This window comes from Propithecus coquereli, unplaced genomic scaffold (assembly GCF_000956105.1).
Source record: "Propithecus coquereli isolate 6110/MARCELLA unplaced genomic scaffold, Pcoq_1.0 Scaffold298, whole genome shotgun sequence".
Classification (NCBI taxonomy): domain Eukaryota; kingdom Metazoa; phylum Chordata; class Mammalia; order Primates; family Indriidae; genus Propithecus; species Propithecus coquereli.
The window spans coordinates 550,355-565,373 of NW_012148596.1; the positions used below are offsets into that span (position 1 = coordinate 550,355).

At 58.7% G+C, this 15,019-nt stretch overlaps 1 protein-coding gene across 1 annotated transcript; it reads left to right on the plus strand.

Moving 5' to 3' along the window:
- Positions 1-822: 822 nt before the first annotated feature.
- Positions 823-3,134, plus strand: KCNF1 (potassium channel, voltage gated modifier subfamily F, member 1). The gene has a single exon (XM_012648899.1). It carries the CDS (start codon positions 1,334-1,336, stop codon positions 2,816-2,818), a length of 1,485 nt encoding a protein of 494 aa, XP_012504353.1. The 5' UTR covers positions 823-1,333; the 3' UTR covers positions 2,819-3,134.
- Positions 3,135-15,019: the final 11,885 nt, after the last annotated feature.

Genomic DNA, 15,019 nt, shown 5'->3' on the forward strand with positions numbered 1-15,019 from the left:
CTGAGGCTGCTCAGGGATTCGCAGTGATGACGCTGACGATGATGATGGTGAACTGGAAGCAGGGAGAGGCTCTAAACTAAGCCAGTGAGGAAGCTGCTGTAATGGTTCTGGCAGCTGAGGTCGGGAGCCACCGTGCCTCTGGAAGCTGGTGGCCCTGGTGTCGGACTGTGGGATAGGACGACGGGGTGGACGGCAAGGACTTCAAGGCAGAGCTGAAATCTGCTGAACAGCGGGGGTCAGTCAGCTGCGACAGCCAGAAAGCTCTGGATTAGGAGCTGGTCCAACTGGGCTCCACTCCCATTTCACCGTGACCTTGGGCGAGTCCCTTCTCCAAGGAGGCTGGACTAGAAGTCCTCATCGTACAGCGCTGGGGGTGGGCGGGGGGAAGGTGAGCTAGTGCCACCAACATCAGGGCAGCGTCAGAGAGTGGTAGGAAACGCTTCAAGGGTCAGGCGGGATTTTCCCCGGACCGCGAAAGACAGGTGCGGGTCTAATACCCGAGGAGGGACCCCGGACTCAGGAGCAGCCTCCGAAGGGGCTTCCTGCGCACGTTTTCCTGCCCAGCAACAGGCGGCCTTGTTCTTTCACCATCCACCCTCCCAAAACAGCAGTGAAAGGCAAACTTTCCAGCCTGAGCCCGCCCGCCGCTTTAAAGCCTGGGGTCCTGGCCCCTCGGTCACCCGCTGCGCCCGGGGAGGCGCGGGCGTTGGCGCTGTGGCGGCGGCGCCGGGGCGGCAGCTGTGTCCGTCTGCCCAAGGGTTAACCCGTTCCCCTGCAGCTGCCGCGCGTGCCTTGCAGAATTTCACCAGAAGAGGGTACAGTTTGAAAAGCGCTTGACGTCAGGCTGGAATTCCTATTGTGTTTAGAAACGGCTTGGGCAAAGCCAGACCAAGTTCGCTCTCTGCGCACCTCGGCGGACAGTGTGGGTCCGCCAGCTTCGGGACCAGCCCGCCGCTGCCTGCGCGCCCCGGGGCGGAGGACGGTGCCCGCCGCCCACGAGGAGACCTCGCTCCCGCAGGAGGCCGAGCGAAGCCGCCGATCGCGCCGCCCGGGAGCCGGGGGTGAGTGCCCAGGCGAGGCCGGTGGCTGCGAGAGCCTCGCCGGCGCGCCCGGCGCCCGGATGCCCGCCCTGAGCCCCGCCGCCGGGTGCATGCCTCCCCCGCGGCGCGCCCCCGCCGGCTACCGCCCGCTGTGACCGCCCTTCCCCGCAGGCGGGCGCCGGCCGGGCTCTCCCCGAGGGCCGCGCACCGGTGGCACCCGCCGGACCCCCGGCGGCGGCGGCGGCGGCGGCAGGGGGCGCGGAGCCGAGGCCGCGAGGGCGCGCGCCGGGAGGATGGACGGGTCCGGGGAGTGCAGCCTCCCGGAGCGGAGCAGCCCGGGCTCCGCGGCGGGCGACGACATTGAGATAGTCGTCAACGTGGGGGGCGTGAGGCAGGTGCTGTACGGAGACCTCCTCAGCCAGTACCCCGAGACCCGGCTGGCGGAGCTCATCAACTGCTTGGCCGGGGGCTACGACACCATCTTCTCCCTGTGCGACGACTACGACCCGGGCAAGCGCGAGTTCTACTTTGACAGGGACCCGGACGCGTTCAAGTGTGTCATCGAGGTGTACTATTTCGGGGAGGTCCACATGAAGAAGGGCATCTGCCCCATCTGCTTCAAGAACGAGATGGACTTCTGGAAGGTGGACCTGAAGTTCCTGGACGACTGCTGCAAGAGCCACCTGAGCGAGAAGCGCGAGGAGCTGGAGGAGATCGCGCGCCGCGTGCAGCTCATCCTGGACGACCTGGGCGTGGACGCCGCCGAGGGCCGCTGGCGCCGCTGCCAGAAGTGCGTCTGGAAGTTCCTGGAGAAGCCTGAGTCGTCATGCCCGGCGCGGGTGGTGGCCGTGCTCTCCTTCCTGCTCATCCTCGTCTCATCGGTGGTCATGTGCATGGGCACCATCCCCGAGCTCCAGGTGCTGGACGCCGAGGGCAACCGCGTGGAGCACCCGACGCTGGAGAACGTGGAGACGGCGTGCATCGGCTGGTTCACGCTGGAGTACCTGCTGCGCCTCTTCTCCTCGCCCAACAAGCTGCACTTCGCCCTGTCCTTCATGAACATCGTGGACGTGCTGGCCATCCTCCCCTTTTACGTGAGCCTCACACTCACGCACCTGGGCGCGCGCATGATGGAGCTGACCAACGTGCAGCAGGCGGTGCAGGCGCTGCGCATCATGCGCGTGGCCCGCATCTTCAAGCTGGCACGCCACTCGTCGGGCCTGCAGACCCTCACCTACGCGCTCAAGCGCAGCTTCAAGGAGCTGGGGCTGCTGCTCATGTACCTGGCGGTGGGCATCTTCGTCTTCTCTGCCCTGGGCTACACCATGGAGCAGAGCCACCCTGAGACGCTGTTTAAGAGCATCCCCCAGTCCTTCTGGTGGGCCATCATCACCATGACCACCGTGGGCTACGGGGACATCTACCCCAAGACCACGCTGGGCAAGCTCAATGCGGCCATCAGCTTCCTGTGCGGTGTCATTGCCATTGCCCTGCCCATCCACCCCATCATCAACAACTTCGTCAGGTACTACAACAAGCAGCGCGTCCTGGAGACGGCGGCCAAGCACGAGCTGGAGCTGATGGAACTCAACTCCAGCAGCGCCGGTGAGGGCAAGACTGGGGGCTCCCGCAGTGACCTGGACAACCTGCCACCAGAGCCCGTGGGGCAGGAGGCACCCAGCTGGAGCAGCCGGCTGAAGCTCTCCCACAGCGACACCTTCATCCCCCTCCTGACTGAGGAGAAGCACCATAGGACCCGGCTCCAGAGCTGCAAGTGACATGAGGGCGCCCCAGGCAGAGACGGATGGGGTGGTGGATGGACAGATGGTGTGGCAGGCATGTGGGCCACGGCAAAGAGGGGCTGTCCTGTGTCCCCCACCCTCCCCTGAACAGACTCTCAAGGCCCTCCCGGGCATCTTTGACAAGGCTGGGTAAGACTCCTTTGTGTTGCCTGCTGTCCAGGAGCCGGGAAGGGCAGGGGGTACAGAGCCACAGGGCCGCGTGGGGCGAGTGGAGGCCGTGGCCCGGCTGGTGGCAGGAGCCCGTGCCCGCTTCTGTATCTCCCTCAATAAAGCCTCCTGCTCTGTGCACCCTGCCGTGTTGTAGGTTCTGTCACAGGCTGGCTGTCGCCCCCAAGGGTGGCTCAGGCACACCCTGGTGCCAGGCCAGGAGGTAGGTGTGCCGCCTGGGGAGTGGGAGCTATTTTTAGTCGAGAGCTAATTAAAGTAGGGCTCACAGCGCCAAGGAGCCTCGCCACATTCCGGGAGGCTCCGTGCAGGCCGCCCTTCCTTCTGTTTCCTTCTGGGGAAGAGCTCATTCCCCGAGCACGCCCAGCACGGGCGAGTGCACACAGCACCCGGTCGGTGGGGTCACCGTTTAGTTATCACTTACGGCGCGCCCTTTGCACAACTCTTCCTATGCCTTCCGGTGACCCTGCTACGTAGGTATCCCCATCTTACAGAAGAAACTGAGGCCCAGGGTCGCATGGAGCAGGAATTCGATCCCAGATCTGATGATCCCAAATCCTGTGTGTCATTCTCTCTGACACCAGGTGGACTTGGGACAGAGGCATCTGCTTGGGCTCCGGAGGGAAGGGTATGCAGCCAGGAGAGGTGCTGAGCTTTCTCGGCGCGGGGGTGCCTGTCCTCCAGCCTCCTTCCTCCTAGCCCTGCTACCTTTATCTGCTGAAAGGACAAACCCAAGCATGGCGCCTGGTGGCTCACTGCCAGCCCAGTCAGAGAGCCCCAGGGGAACAGAGTCAGGCAGAACTGGGTCTGAAGCCCAAGCCATTCGCAGGGGATCTGAGACACCTTTGAGCTGGTGCCTCTCCCCCACTACTCCCTTACTAGCTGTGTGCCCCTCAGCCTGTTGATTAACCTCTCTGATCCTCATTCTGATCATTTGTTAAATGGGGCTATAATAAGTACCTGGGAGAATCCTAGCACTTACTCTGTGCCTGGAGGGAGGGCGTCCACAGATCTGGCTGGGCTTGCAGGTGGGAAGGGGTGCATCAGGGCATTGTCACACTATTCTTAGAGATTAAGAGTTGGCCCCAGAAGCCTCCTTTCTCTGGTTTTCCACCTTCCGTGAACCCCAGAGCTCTGTTCTTTCTACCCCTGCCGCGGCAGCTGGTGCAGAGGGAAGGGCCCTGTGGTGGGGGCAGGGGGGACTGTACGGGGGAGTGAGAGGTGGTCGTCCCTGAGCTGGCACCAGCCTAGGCCCATCTCTCCCCTTCTCTGAGCCCAGTTTTCCATATGTACAATGAGGGGTGATATCTTGGGGCCCCTTCCAGGCCTGACCTTCCAGGATTTTGAAGCCTTGGGGGTTCCGATGCTCTGTGGTGGGGACTCCAGGAGGTGGGAGCTGCCACGTTGCAGGGGGCCTGGGAGGTCTTGGGAGAGAGCTTGGGTCATCCCTGTGGGGTAAAGGGCTTGGCTCCAGGGCTGCGAGTGATCTGGGATCACCCCAGGCAGAGATGGACTGGTGGGGCAGGCAGTCGGCCCTCCAGGCAAAGCCCCTCTGTGTTGCCCTGAGCCACTGCTGTGTCCCCTCCCTCCAAGCCTCTCCAGGGGAGTGCTGGGTCAGGGCACATCACAGGCAGAGCAGAGAGAAGTGGGGCTGGGGCAGTGAGGACTCAGTGGGAGGGAGGAGAGGGGTCTGTTGTGAGGGGTGGTCTGTGGTCCCCGGGCTCAGCGGGGTGCTGAGTGTGCAGTTGCCTCTCTTTACCCCCTTGGCCCCGGAGTCCTTGGGAAGCCCCGGAGCACCGTGCTGGCCTTCTCAGAAAAGGGAGAGGCTCGAGGAGCGCAGGGAGAGGCCAGGATGAGTCTGGACCAGAGGCTGCCGTCCTGTCCTACCTGGGGCACAGGGGAGGGGCGGTCAGTGGAGAGCGTGCTCACCGCCACACGGCCCCCTTGGAGCTCTTATCTTCCTTTGTGAGGAGGAAGAGACTGAGTCCCAGAGGTGGTAAGTGATTTTCTGAGATCTTCATAAATTAGGATTAGACAGGATCCTGACCCCAGAGGAGCTCAGAGTGTGAGGCTATATCACAGAGGAGCGACCTGGGGACTGTGGGAGCCAGGAGGAATCCCTGGGGAATCTTTCTGGGGCACAGGCTCTTGAACTTTGCTGTACATTAGAACCGCCTGGGGAGCTTTAAAAAAATCCCAATGTCCAGGCTGTACCCGCTACCTATTAAATTAGAATCTCTGGGGGTGACATCCAGGCATCAGTATTTTTTAAACTTTAATGTGCATCCAAGCCATCTGGAGATCTTGTTAGAAAGTAGACTTCGAATCAGTAGATCTAGGTTGGTCCCTGAACTTCTGCATTTCCAGCAAGCTCTCAGGTGAAACTGACACTGCTGGCCCCAGGACCCCACTCTGAACAGCAGGAGGCCAGAGGGGAAGTTGGCAAACTATGGCCCGTGGGCCAACTGGCCTACTACCTGTTTTGGCACTGTCTGTGAGTTAGGAATGGTTTTTATACATTTAAATGGTTGAAAAATTCAAAGGAAGAATAACATTTTGTAACATATGGAAAGTACATAAAATTCAGCCTTCGGTGTCCACAAATAAAGTCTTATTGGAGTAGAGCCATGGCCATTTCTTCCGGGATTGTTGGGGCTACTCTCCAGCTGCAAGGATAGAGCTGAGCAGTCGTGACGGAGATCATGTGGCCTTCAGAGCCTAAATTATTTACTCTCTGGCCCTTTACAGAAAAGGTTTGCCACCCTGGGCGATAGAAAATCTACGTTAGGCCTTGAAGAACGAGTAGGAGCTCGCCTGGGAGAGGAGGTGGAAAGAACATTCCAGGAACAGCGGGAGACAGACACAGGACCTGCCCCAGAGGGACAGAGAGCGAGGCCCCTCTTAACACAGGGCAGTTGTAGGGATGTCAGCGAAGAGCCCTCCCTTCTGCCCCCCTCACAGTGTCCCAGGGCTCACAACTCCCTTCTTACCAAGAACCCCCAGCTCCTGGTCTCTACGGCAGGTTCTCTGCAGTCCCGGCTCCGCTTTGGCAACTGGCTTCTTTCCGTCCTTTCCTGACCTCTCGTCCACAGTCTTGTCCAATCCCCCCGACCCTGGGCGTCAGCGCCTCAGTGCTCTTCTGCTTGGGAGAACCTCACGAGCTCCTTGTTAGCTGCTAGTGACTACTGAGAGAGAGAGAGAGAGAGAGAGAGAGAGAGAGATGCTTCTGGGAACTGCGCAATGTCCCAGCTAGAAGGACACTCAGGCACCGTGGGGTGCAGCCCCCACTGCACAGACGGGAACACTGTGGCTGAGTCACGCACAGTTGGGAGGGGGCTTCGCTAAAGGCCCCTCATGCCACAGCCCCTGCGAGGGGGCCACTTGTTCTACTTCTGATAAAGTTGGGAGCACACAACGAAATGCATTTCAAAAACAGAGAATTTTGAGTGCAAGACTGCGTGCGCGCGCGCGCGCGCGCGTGTGTGTGTGTGTGTGTGTGTAAACAAATAGATGCCTGACTTCTAAATGAAAGGACGTGTGGTAGATGTTTCACAAACAATTTTATTTTTGCCTCAGAATAACTCCATTCAGTGAGCTACTTATCCTCAGTTTTACAGATGGGGAAACTGAGGCCCAGAGGGCAGAAGCAACAGGCCAGTGGCTGTGCACTCGTTGGTGGCAGAGGTAGCGGCCAAGCCCAGAGTCTCCAACCACACACTTAGCAGATCCAGATCGTGCCCCTCTCGGGGCCGCCCTGAGAACTCAGCGCCGAGGCCCCGCTTAAGATCTGACCTGAGCGCCCTAATAAGGCGAAGGCTGCCATCGCCCGGTCTCTGGAAGGCATCACTTCACCAACCAGGCACTGGTTTCGGTGGTGGTGTTTTTTAAGGAAACAAAGAGAAGGCAAACCGTTGCCTTGGGTCAGATCCTCGGGCCGCACAGAGTTCAGGATCCACCTTGGCCGTTGTAGGAGGCGTCTGGAGCTTAACCTCGCCTCTGGGGTCTGGAGGTACCACATAAAACAAGGAAAACCGGGGGAAAAATCTGCGAAAATGGCAAGATCTGGAATTACTTCACATACACTCCCTGATGAGCGCGGCGGAGGCAGGTAAGTCACAGGCAACTGCCCTGGGCTTGCGGTAACCTGCCCGCCTGGGGGCGTCGGCCAGAGGCCAGGCCGCATGGAAGTGCTCGGGGTAAGGCAGGGGTCTGGCCTCTCCTTCGCCCTCTGCAGGGGCTGCCAGCCCCTCCCACGCTCCTGGGCGCAGCTGGTCCCCTCCACCCCCCGCCCCAGAGGATGAGTAAGCCTCCTGAGTCTCCTGTCATCTCTGGGGAGCTGAGGGACGGGGGTGTTTCCAGAGAGGCCGCCCACCCGTCTGCCCCGGCAAGACAGCCCTGCGCACGACACCGACACCGACACCGAGGACACGTTCCCTGCAGGCTCGGGTGGGGGTTTCACTGACACCCAGACTCAGGTGGAAGTTCCCCCTAAATGCTTTTCTCCACTTAGAGCAGCCCAAGTCATAGCTACCGTGAGGACGTAGGCTTCCAAAAGGAAAAAACAAAACAAGAATTGGGAGGCTCTATAAAGCTTAGTCACTTTTTGTTTTTGAGACTGTCGCTATCAGCCAGCCAGGCGTGGCGCCAGGGCCGCCGTAGTCAGTGTTACTTCACTCTCCCCAAGCTGGCAGACAGGTATGATTGCTCTGGCTGCAGGTGAGACCCGTGAGGTCCTGTGAGTCCCAGGAAAGTGTCAGCAAGTCACATCTCTCAGGAGGGGTCAGCGTTGGGGCTCCAGCTTGGGCCTGCCCCTTCCCTCGGGCAGTGTCCCTCCCCAGGGAGTGAGGCATGGTGGCCACCACTACTGATGCTTCACTCCAGCTTAGCCCCGGGTCGCTTTCTGGACCAGAGGCCTGACTGCAGGTGAAGGAAAGACCTGCCCGGGTGGGCACTGCCGGCAGCCACATGTCTTCTCCCCAAACGCAAAATATTGTGCCTGCTGTCAAGGGCTTGGCTGTGAAGATGGGGTCTGTGCTTGCAACAGCGACAGCCCAGACCCGAGCGGAGGAGTAAATGTTAATATATCCCGGCCGGGCTTCTGCCGGTGCATATGTTGGCTGAGCTGTCAAGAGCTGTCACTCGAAGTCAGAGGCTTTGTTTGCTGTATTCTGGTTTTCTTGCTTCTTGCTGGATTTAGCTGGGTGGGTCTGACCTGGCCGTGGAGCACAGACCCCAGGGGAGGCCCCAGTGGAGACCCGGCCCCCCAGCCAGGTCACAGGTAAACTGGAGCTTCAAGGAGCACTGCTGCCACCCACACCTTGCTCCTGAGTGGGTGTGGGAGGCGCGGGCCAGATCCCTCCCTCTCCCCCCTTGCTGTGTCTCTGGCCACGTGGCCAAGTGCAGGCTGCTGGGCCGGCACTCGAGGCCCTCCACGCTCCGCTCCAAGTGCCCCCCTAAGTCATCTCCTGCTCCCCCAGCCCCGGGCCCTCCCTGTGCACAGGCGGTCCCTGCCATCCTCTCAACTCCGCACCATCAGGATCCTACCCCTGCCGCAAGACCCTTCTCGGAGGTAATGCTGCCCGGGATGGCCTAGAGAGGGGGTCCTGGCTTTGTAGGGGCAGAATCGGGCAGGGAGGTGCTAGGGTAAACCCGCCTCACTCCGAGTCAAGGGAATGGACCCTGGGGAGGTCACGTGACTGTCTGAAGCCACACAGCAGCTGGTCTGTCCGATCCTGTCTCTGCACTCACTTGCCTGCTCTCTGTGTCCCCACCCCATCCACCCACACCCTCTCCTGCCTACAGGTGTGACCCTAACCAAGTCAGAGCTGAGGTTTTTGAAACTAGGCCGAAAGATGGTCCCAGTAGCAGCTGCCCCGTCACCTACACGTGTGGCGTGCCAGGGCATCAGAGCAGAGCCCGGGCTTACTGTCCTCCAAGTCTTTGGCACACGGTCCTTGTTCGTTTCAATCCCTCGCTGAAACTTCTTGGTCTTTTAAAGGCCTGAAGGTCACAGCCAGACTGAGGGATCCACTTTGTCCTGCCTCTCATGCAGCTGGGCGCACGCCGTGAGTGTGCCGGACCTCGAGCGAGCGTGTGTGAGAACGAATCCGTTCCTGCTTTCTGAATGACAGGAGGAAGACTACTGTGTGCTTCGTAGCTCTATACCTTCCCCGAGAACCTGGTTCACAGCCAACAAGGCAGGGACTGCGGACGGCTCTACTTCCTACCCCTAGAAACGCTAGCCACGTTCTGCTCCTGGGACCAGATGGACATAAAATGTGGGGGCTAGGGGGCCCCAAACATCCTTTTGGGCTGGCTGCCCAGAGCACAGCAGGGGCGAGGGCAGGGGAGCAGCTGATCTCTCTCAGTGACCGACACTGTGCCCAGCATTTGGCAACATTTTCCAGAAGCCTGAGGCTCAGGAGCCTAAGTGACCTGTCTGGGCTTTCCGCCAACATGTGGCAGAGTGGCTGGGCCAGGGCGCGCCCACCCGGGGACCACGTCCCTCTCTGTTGGCTCACACTGCCTTTCCTTGGTGCTCCTGGTTGTGGGACAGTGGCCTGAGATGTGGCGTCAGCCCTGGGGGGACAGGTTTGTGTTTGGGTTACAGATGTATCTCCTGGCACCCAGAGCGGTGCCTGGCACACAGCTGGTGCACAACGAATATCTACGGGATGCACTTATTTGTCACCCACGCTGTGCATGGCGCTGTGCCCTGGGGTGGCCACACCTAGACCTTCTCTTCCTTAAACTCTGCATGTGGCTGTCTCCTTATAGCGGGGGCTACATCTCACCTCTGTGCCCTGGGCCTAGCACAGCGCCTGCTGGCGCAGAGAAGTGCCCTCTCTAAACATTCACATGGGATACTCGAGCGCCTAATTGCAGCTCCCGTGAGGGAGCTCAAGGGCTTCTTGGTCAGAAAGCTCAAACGTGGGGATTTATAATGAGCATCTGCCCAGCCGGGACAGCCCTCCGCAGAGTCCCGCTCTGGGTCCTGGCCCATTGCCCGGCCAGTAAGGGAGGGACCCTCAGGCCTGCCGCAGACGCGGGGTGTGTCCATGGGGCCACATCCACGTGGCTTTCCCTCTCCGCCTTCCCTTCTGGGACAGCCCCACCGTGGCCCAGCAGCTGGAGACCCAGGATCGAGCCTGCGATGTGTGACGTCTGCAAGGCCCCTACGCTCTGGCCTGCTGTGTCCCCGGACGGGGAGAGGGTGAGCTCCTCCTGTTGGTCACAGAACACCCCTCTGCGTCTCCCGAAGGTGCAGCGAGCTGAGGATACCTTTTGAGAATGTCAGCCCTGGTATTTTCTTTCTTTTTAAAAACGCTATTTTAAAAAGGACCATTACTATAAATTTTTTTCTAACACACAGAAAAATAAAAAGAATGCTATAATCAACATCAAAATACCCACAACTAGATGCAACAGTTCTTAGTATTTTCCATTGTCTGCTAAACCAGAAATGTGCCAGACATACAGACACGTTTCTCCTAAAGGCTCCAGTGCACATCTCCAAACATAAAACGACGTTCTCCTGCACCCCTTCATAGCCACCGTGTGATTCCATACCTGACAACATCTCCAGGTGTTTTCCCAGCCACCCCCCTTCTGTGACTCTGTTGACACTGACCAGTGCTGGGGGCTGGTGGGCACCAGAAGGGGCTGGCGCTGGGCCCCTGCTGTGCCCTTGACCAAGTCCCTCCCCTGCCCTGGTCTCCTGGTGGGCTGGGGGGTCTGCAGGCCGTCCACACTGGAAGTTTCCAGCCACACCTCCCTAGGCAGGGTGGGCGACCCAGGCCAACGCGGGGCAGGCCGCAAGGCTTCTGTCGGGGGGACTCGCTCGGAGCAGGCAGCACGCCATGTGTAATCGCACTGGGGGATGGGAGGGGACTGTTTTATTTAATATTTGCAGCTCCTTCCCCATACCCCCTCGGTGCCCTCCACTTCCAGCTGTGGGTCCAGCTGTGCCCCTGCGTTCTTCCCAGAGGGTGTTTTGAAGTGACGCTGACACCGGAATCCAAAGTCACCCACCCAACTTCCCAAGGAAAGAGGACACGCAGAGGCCCAGAAGGGTGGATCTGCAAGGCAGCTGGAGAGTCCCAGCCTCACCCACTGTAGCCTGGCACACCATAAAAGTCCACTCACTGTCCCCTGTCACCAGTCTTGGCTATTTTCTATGTAGCAGAGGAATTTGTCAAAAATGCCTGCAGATTGAACAAGTCATCGCCTTGCTTAAACCCCCAGTGCCCTTTGGGGGAGGTCCAAGCTCCTTGGCAACTCTTGGAGCCCTCTCTGCCATTGCTCCCTGTGTTCCACTTGCACACAGGACGTCCACTGGCAAGAGACCAGGAAACCCGAACGAAACTGACTTAAGGCTAAAGGCATGTGGGCTTCAGGTTTGGCTTAATCCAGGAGGCTGGCTCTGTCTCTTCCACATGTGGGCGTCATCTCTGGCTGGTAGAAAGGTGGCTGCAGCGGTGCGTACCTCACCTCTACAGAAATGTCCAGGCAGAGAAGAGGCACTGTCTTCTGGAGGATTGCGTCAGAATGGAGAAAACTTTCCCAGGAGCTCCCAGCAGATACCCACTCATTTTCACTGGCTTAAATTGGATAACATGCCCAATTCTGAATCCATTCTCACAGTTAGGGGAAGGCCACTTACTGAAGCCTGGGTTTCCTCTGTCCTTTCACAGGGACAGGATTATTGTGGCCAGCTTGGACTATTCAGGGCCTGTGTGGGTCCCCCGACCGCATGGGTGAGGGTGGCTGAATGTTGGAGACTCCACGGACTTTACCTTTGTCTACCTAGTACTCACATGGACACACACAGTCCATTTTATTAAGCATCTACTAAGTTCTGGGCATCATTCTGGCCCCTGGGAATAGCATAGTGAGTGACAAAGTGCCAAGTCCACAACTGATGGAGTGTGTACCTATGTAGTCTTCAATGTCAACACAGGATGACACGTCTTGCATATCTACATGCAATTCTCTTCTCCAAGGCATGCACTCAGAGGCTCCTGTGGCCACTGCCTCCAGGTAGCCCACCAGGCCTTTGCAAAATGCCCCTGTCCCCTTCAGGTCTGGGCGTTGAGCCTCAGAGTTTGGTGGTCTATGATAAATAAATAGGTCACCTATTTATAATCATGGCCCCCACACACACCTGAAGGACCGAATATTGGAGAAAGAGCAGGCAAGTGGCAGTGAAGAGCTCACGCTGGGAAAACAGCAGCCCAGTTGCTCCTGGCCCGCGGCACTCACGTCTGCTGTGGGTTAGGAAGAGCTGCTTGGTGAGTGGCCGGGCAGCCTTTGCTTCTGCACTTTGGGAAAATATCCCGAGTCCACTGTCCCCCACCACCCCTGGGAGCCTCTTCCTCAGTGGCCGTCCTCCAGCGTGGCTGCAAGGCCCTCCCAGCTGCTTGGGTCTGGCGGTCAGGGGCAGGGCCTGGGGCCTGCCCTCTGGGTTTAGGGTTTCTTTGACACTTCTCCCTTCAATGCTTTGTAGGCTTCCGGCCAATTCCACGGTCTCCAGTACATACAAAGATCTTGTCCCTCTTTTCTCGTGGGAACCCGTCTCTGCCCATCACCCCCAGACCTGTGCTTGGGGACAGGGAAGCAATTGTTTTACGTGGAGAGGCACCAACTCGTCACAGCACCCAGGCTGCTGAGTCACCTGTAGGAAGCTTAACAGGAGGTACTTAGGGTGGCCCAGGGTTGGGGTGTCAGACTGGTGGAGTGCCCCTCTCACCTCCTGTCAGCTGTCTTGGCTCCTCTGCTAGCGTGGATCATAGTGGAGAATTTGTCTGTGGCAATTACCCTGTTGCCTCTCGATGGCCAGAATTGGGTCATTCCCGTGGTTGGGGCCAGGCCCGCCGCGATTCGAGTGTGCCTGGGCTCCTGAAGCCAGTGCTGCTGGGGTGGGGGCAGCAGACGGAGGAGAGGACGCTGCGGAGAGATGCCCGTAGTGCCACAGGAGACAGGGGGAGCGGCATCGCCCCACCCTCGCGTTCCTCTCACCTCCCAGCAATTATCATGATGCTCCTTCCAGCGGAACAAAGTAAAGCCGCCCCATTTCTACCTGATTGCCTCCTGGTTACACTTTAAGGCACATCTTCTGGGTCACCTCCTCCAGGCAGCCCTCTCAGACCACACGATCTGGGCGTGCTGTCCTTCTCTGAGTTCCCTGGCCTCCCGTCATCAGGGCACCTTGTCTCGACTGTCTTGTCGCTACTGCCTGACCCCTTCCTTCCGTCTTCCTCTCCCCTCCCACTCCTCCTCTCCGGGCCCTCCCCCCTCCCCTCGTCAATGTCAGTTCCTCCAGGGCAGGGACTCCTCTCTGCATCATGGAATTGACTAGAGCCTGCCAGGCGCTTGGGCCCAGGCCGAGTCTGTGCGGTGAGTGAAGTAGTTAGCAAGGGGCTGCGGGTGTCAGGGCTTTGTGGGAGGGCCCAGCTGCCTACGCAGCAGGGAGGGTGCCCTGGAGGCACCCACCTGAGTGTTGGCACAGGCCTGGCTCTGAGCTGCCGGGGAAGGACCGGTCTTGCCGGCAGCTCCTTGTGCCCACACGAGTCCGTGCACGAGGCTTCTCTCCACGCCGCCCCCAGTGCGACCAGAGCCAGGGAGGGCTTGGGAAGCTCCCAGGGTGTGTCCCAGGCCCTGCCTCTACCCCGCCGGCGTTCTGTCAGAGGGGTGCACAGATGGCTTGATGGAAATCCGATAGAGGAGTGGTGTGGAGAGCTCTGCCATCCCAGGGCCTGGTGTTAACGGAGCAAACCCCAGTTCTTGCTTGTTTGGTACCATCGGACGTCCTCCTCCGTTCCAGTCCCCATTCCAAGGCCAGAAAGCTCCATCTGAAAAACATATCAGAGGGATTGTCCCCCTGCCTAAAGCTTTCCATGGCTCCCCATTACTACGGGGGAACATCTAAGTCTTTCAGAGTGTCTCCCGGTCTTCGTCACCTTCACCACCCTCCCCGCCGGTGCGCCGCACTGTCACAGCCGCCTGAAGCGGGAAATCGGTGTCTTGACCTCTCTGCTGCTTGCCCGCTCGCTCTACCCTCTAATCTGTTGGATTTCTTTCCAACTCGCGCCCCCTCCTGCCACAGGGATTTGCACCTGCGGCCCCCTCCGTGGAGATGTTCGCTCTCGGTGTAGCTTCCGTGTACTCCCAGATTTCAGCCTCGCCACTGCCTCTTTCTCTCGTCTCCCCGCCTGAGCCCCAGTCCTCTCAGCTACACTCTTACTGCACCATGTGTCCCCCGACACCCATTTGCAATTTTACCTTTATTTACAGGATGTTCATTTATGTCATTAATATCTGTCTCTCACACTGGACTGTCAGCTCTTTGACGAGAGGGACGGGGACTTTGCTTACTACTGACCCCCCAGCATGCAACACACTGCCGGCACACAGTTGGCGATCAATAAATGCATGGTGAATGGATGAAGGAGTTTGCCCCTCGCGATGAAGTGAGCCATTTTCGCTAGTTTATTATTAATAACACTTTCCGGCAGCCCCGGTCTCTGCCAGGCGCGTTTTACAATTTTTACTTCTCTAGTTAGTGTTATTGCTTCACATAATCTGCTTACACTTCTGCTTCTCAACACACCAAGTCTGGTCAGTGTCTCCTGACTTTGGCTCCGTGAAGGCGAGATTAGGCCCCTAGTTCCCTCTGCCCCCCGCCCCACTCCCTGCCCCCACCTCTCGTTTGTACATCGCCAAGCTTTAAAACTTGTACGTTCTCTTCTGTGACTAGAGTTATTTCCGTGCTTTGACAATCAGCTGATTCTAAACAGGTTTAAACCAACGACCAGCATTTTTAATATAATGATTATGTGACTGGTGCTTCCCTGCAGACGTCGGGAAGGAGACGGAATCCCATGCCACTGGGTAAAGCAGGCGGTGCACAATTGTTACGAAGTTTGTATTTCAATGTGCCATCTTCTCGTCACTGAGACTATCCTGCTCCTTCATCACACCGTTTGTTGACGATCAGTATGTCTTTCCTCTTGG

Excerpts from the sequence above, each read along its gene's own strand:
- KCNF1 (XM_012648899.1), top strand. The coding sequence starts at position 1,334 with ATGGACGGGTCCGGGGAGTGCAGCCTCCCGGAGCGGAGCAGCCCGGGC.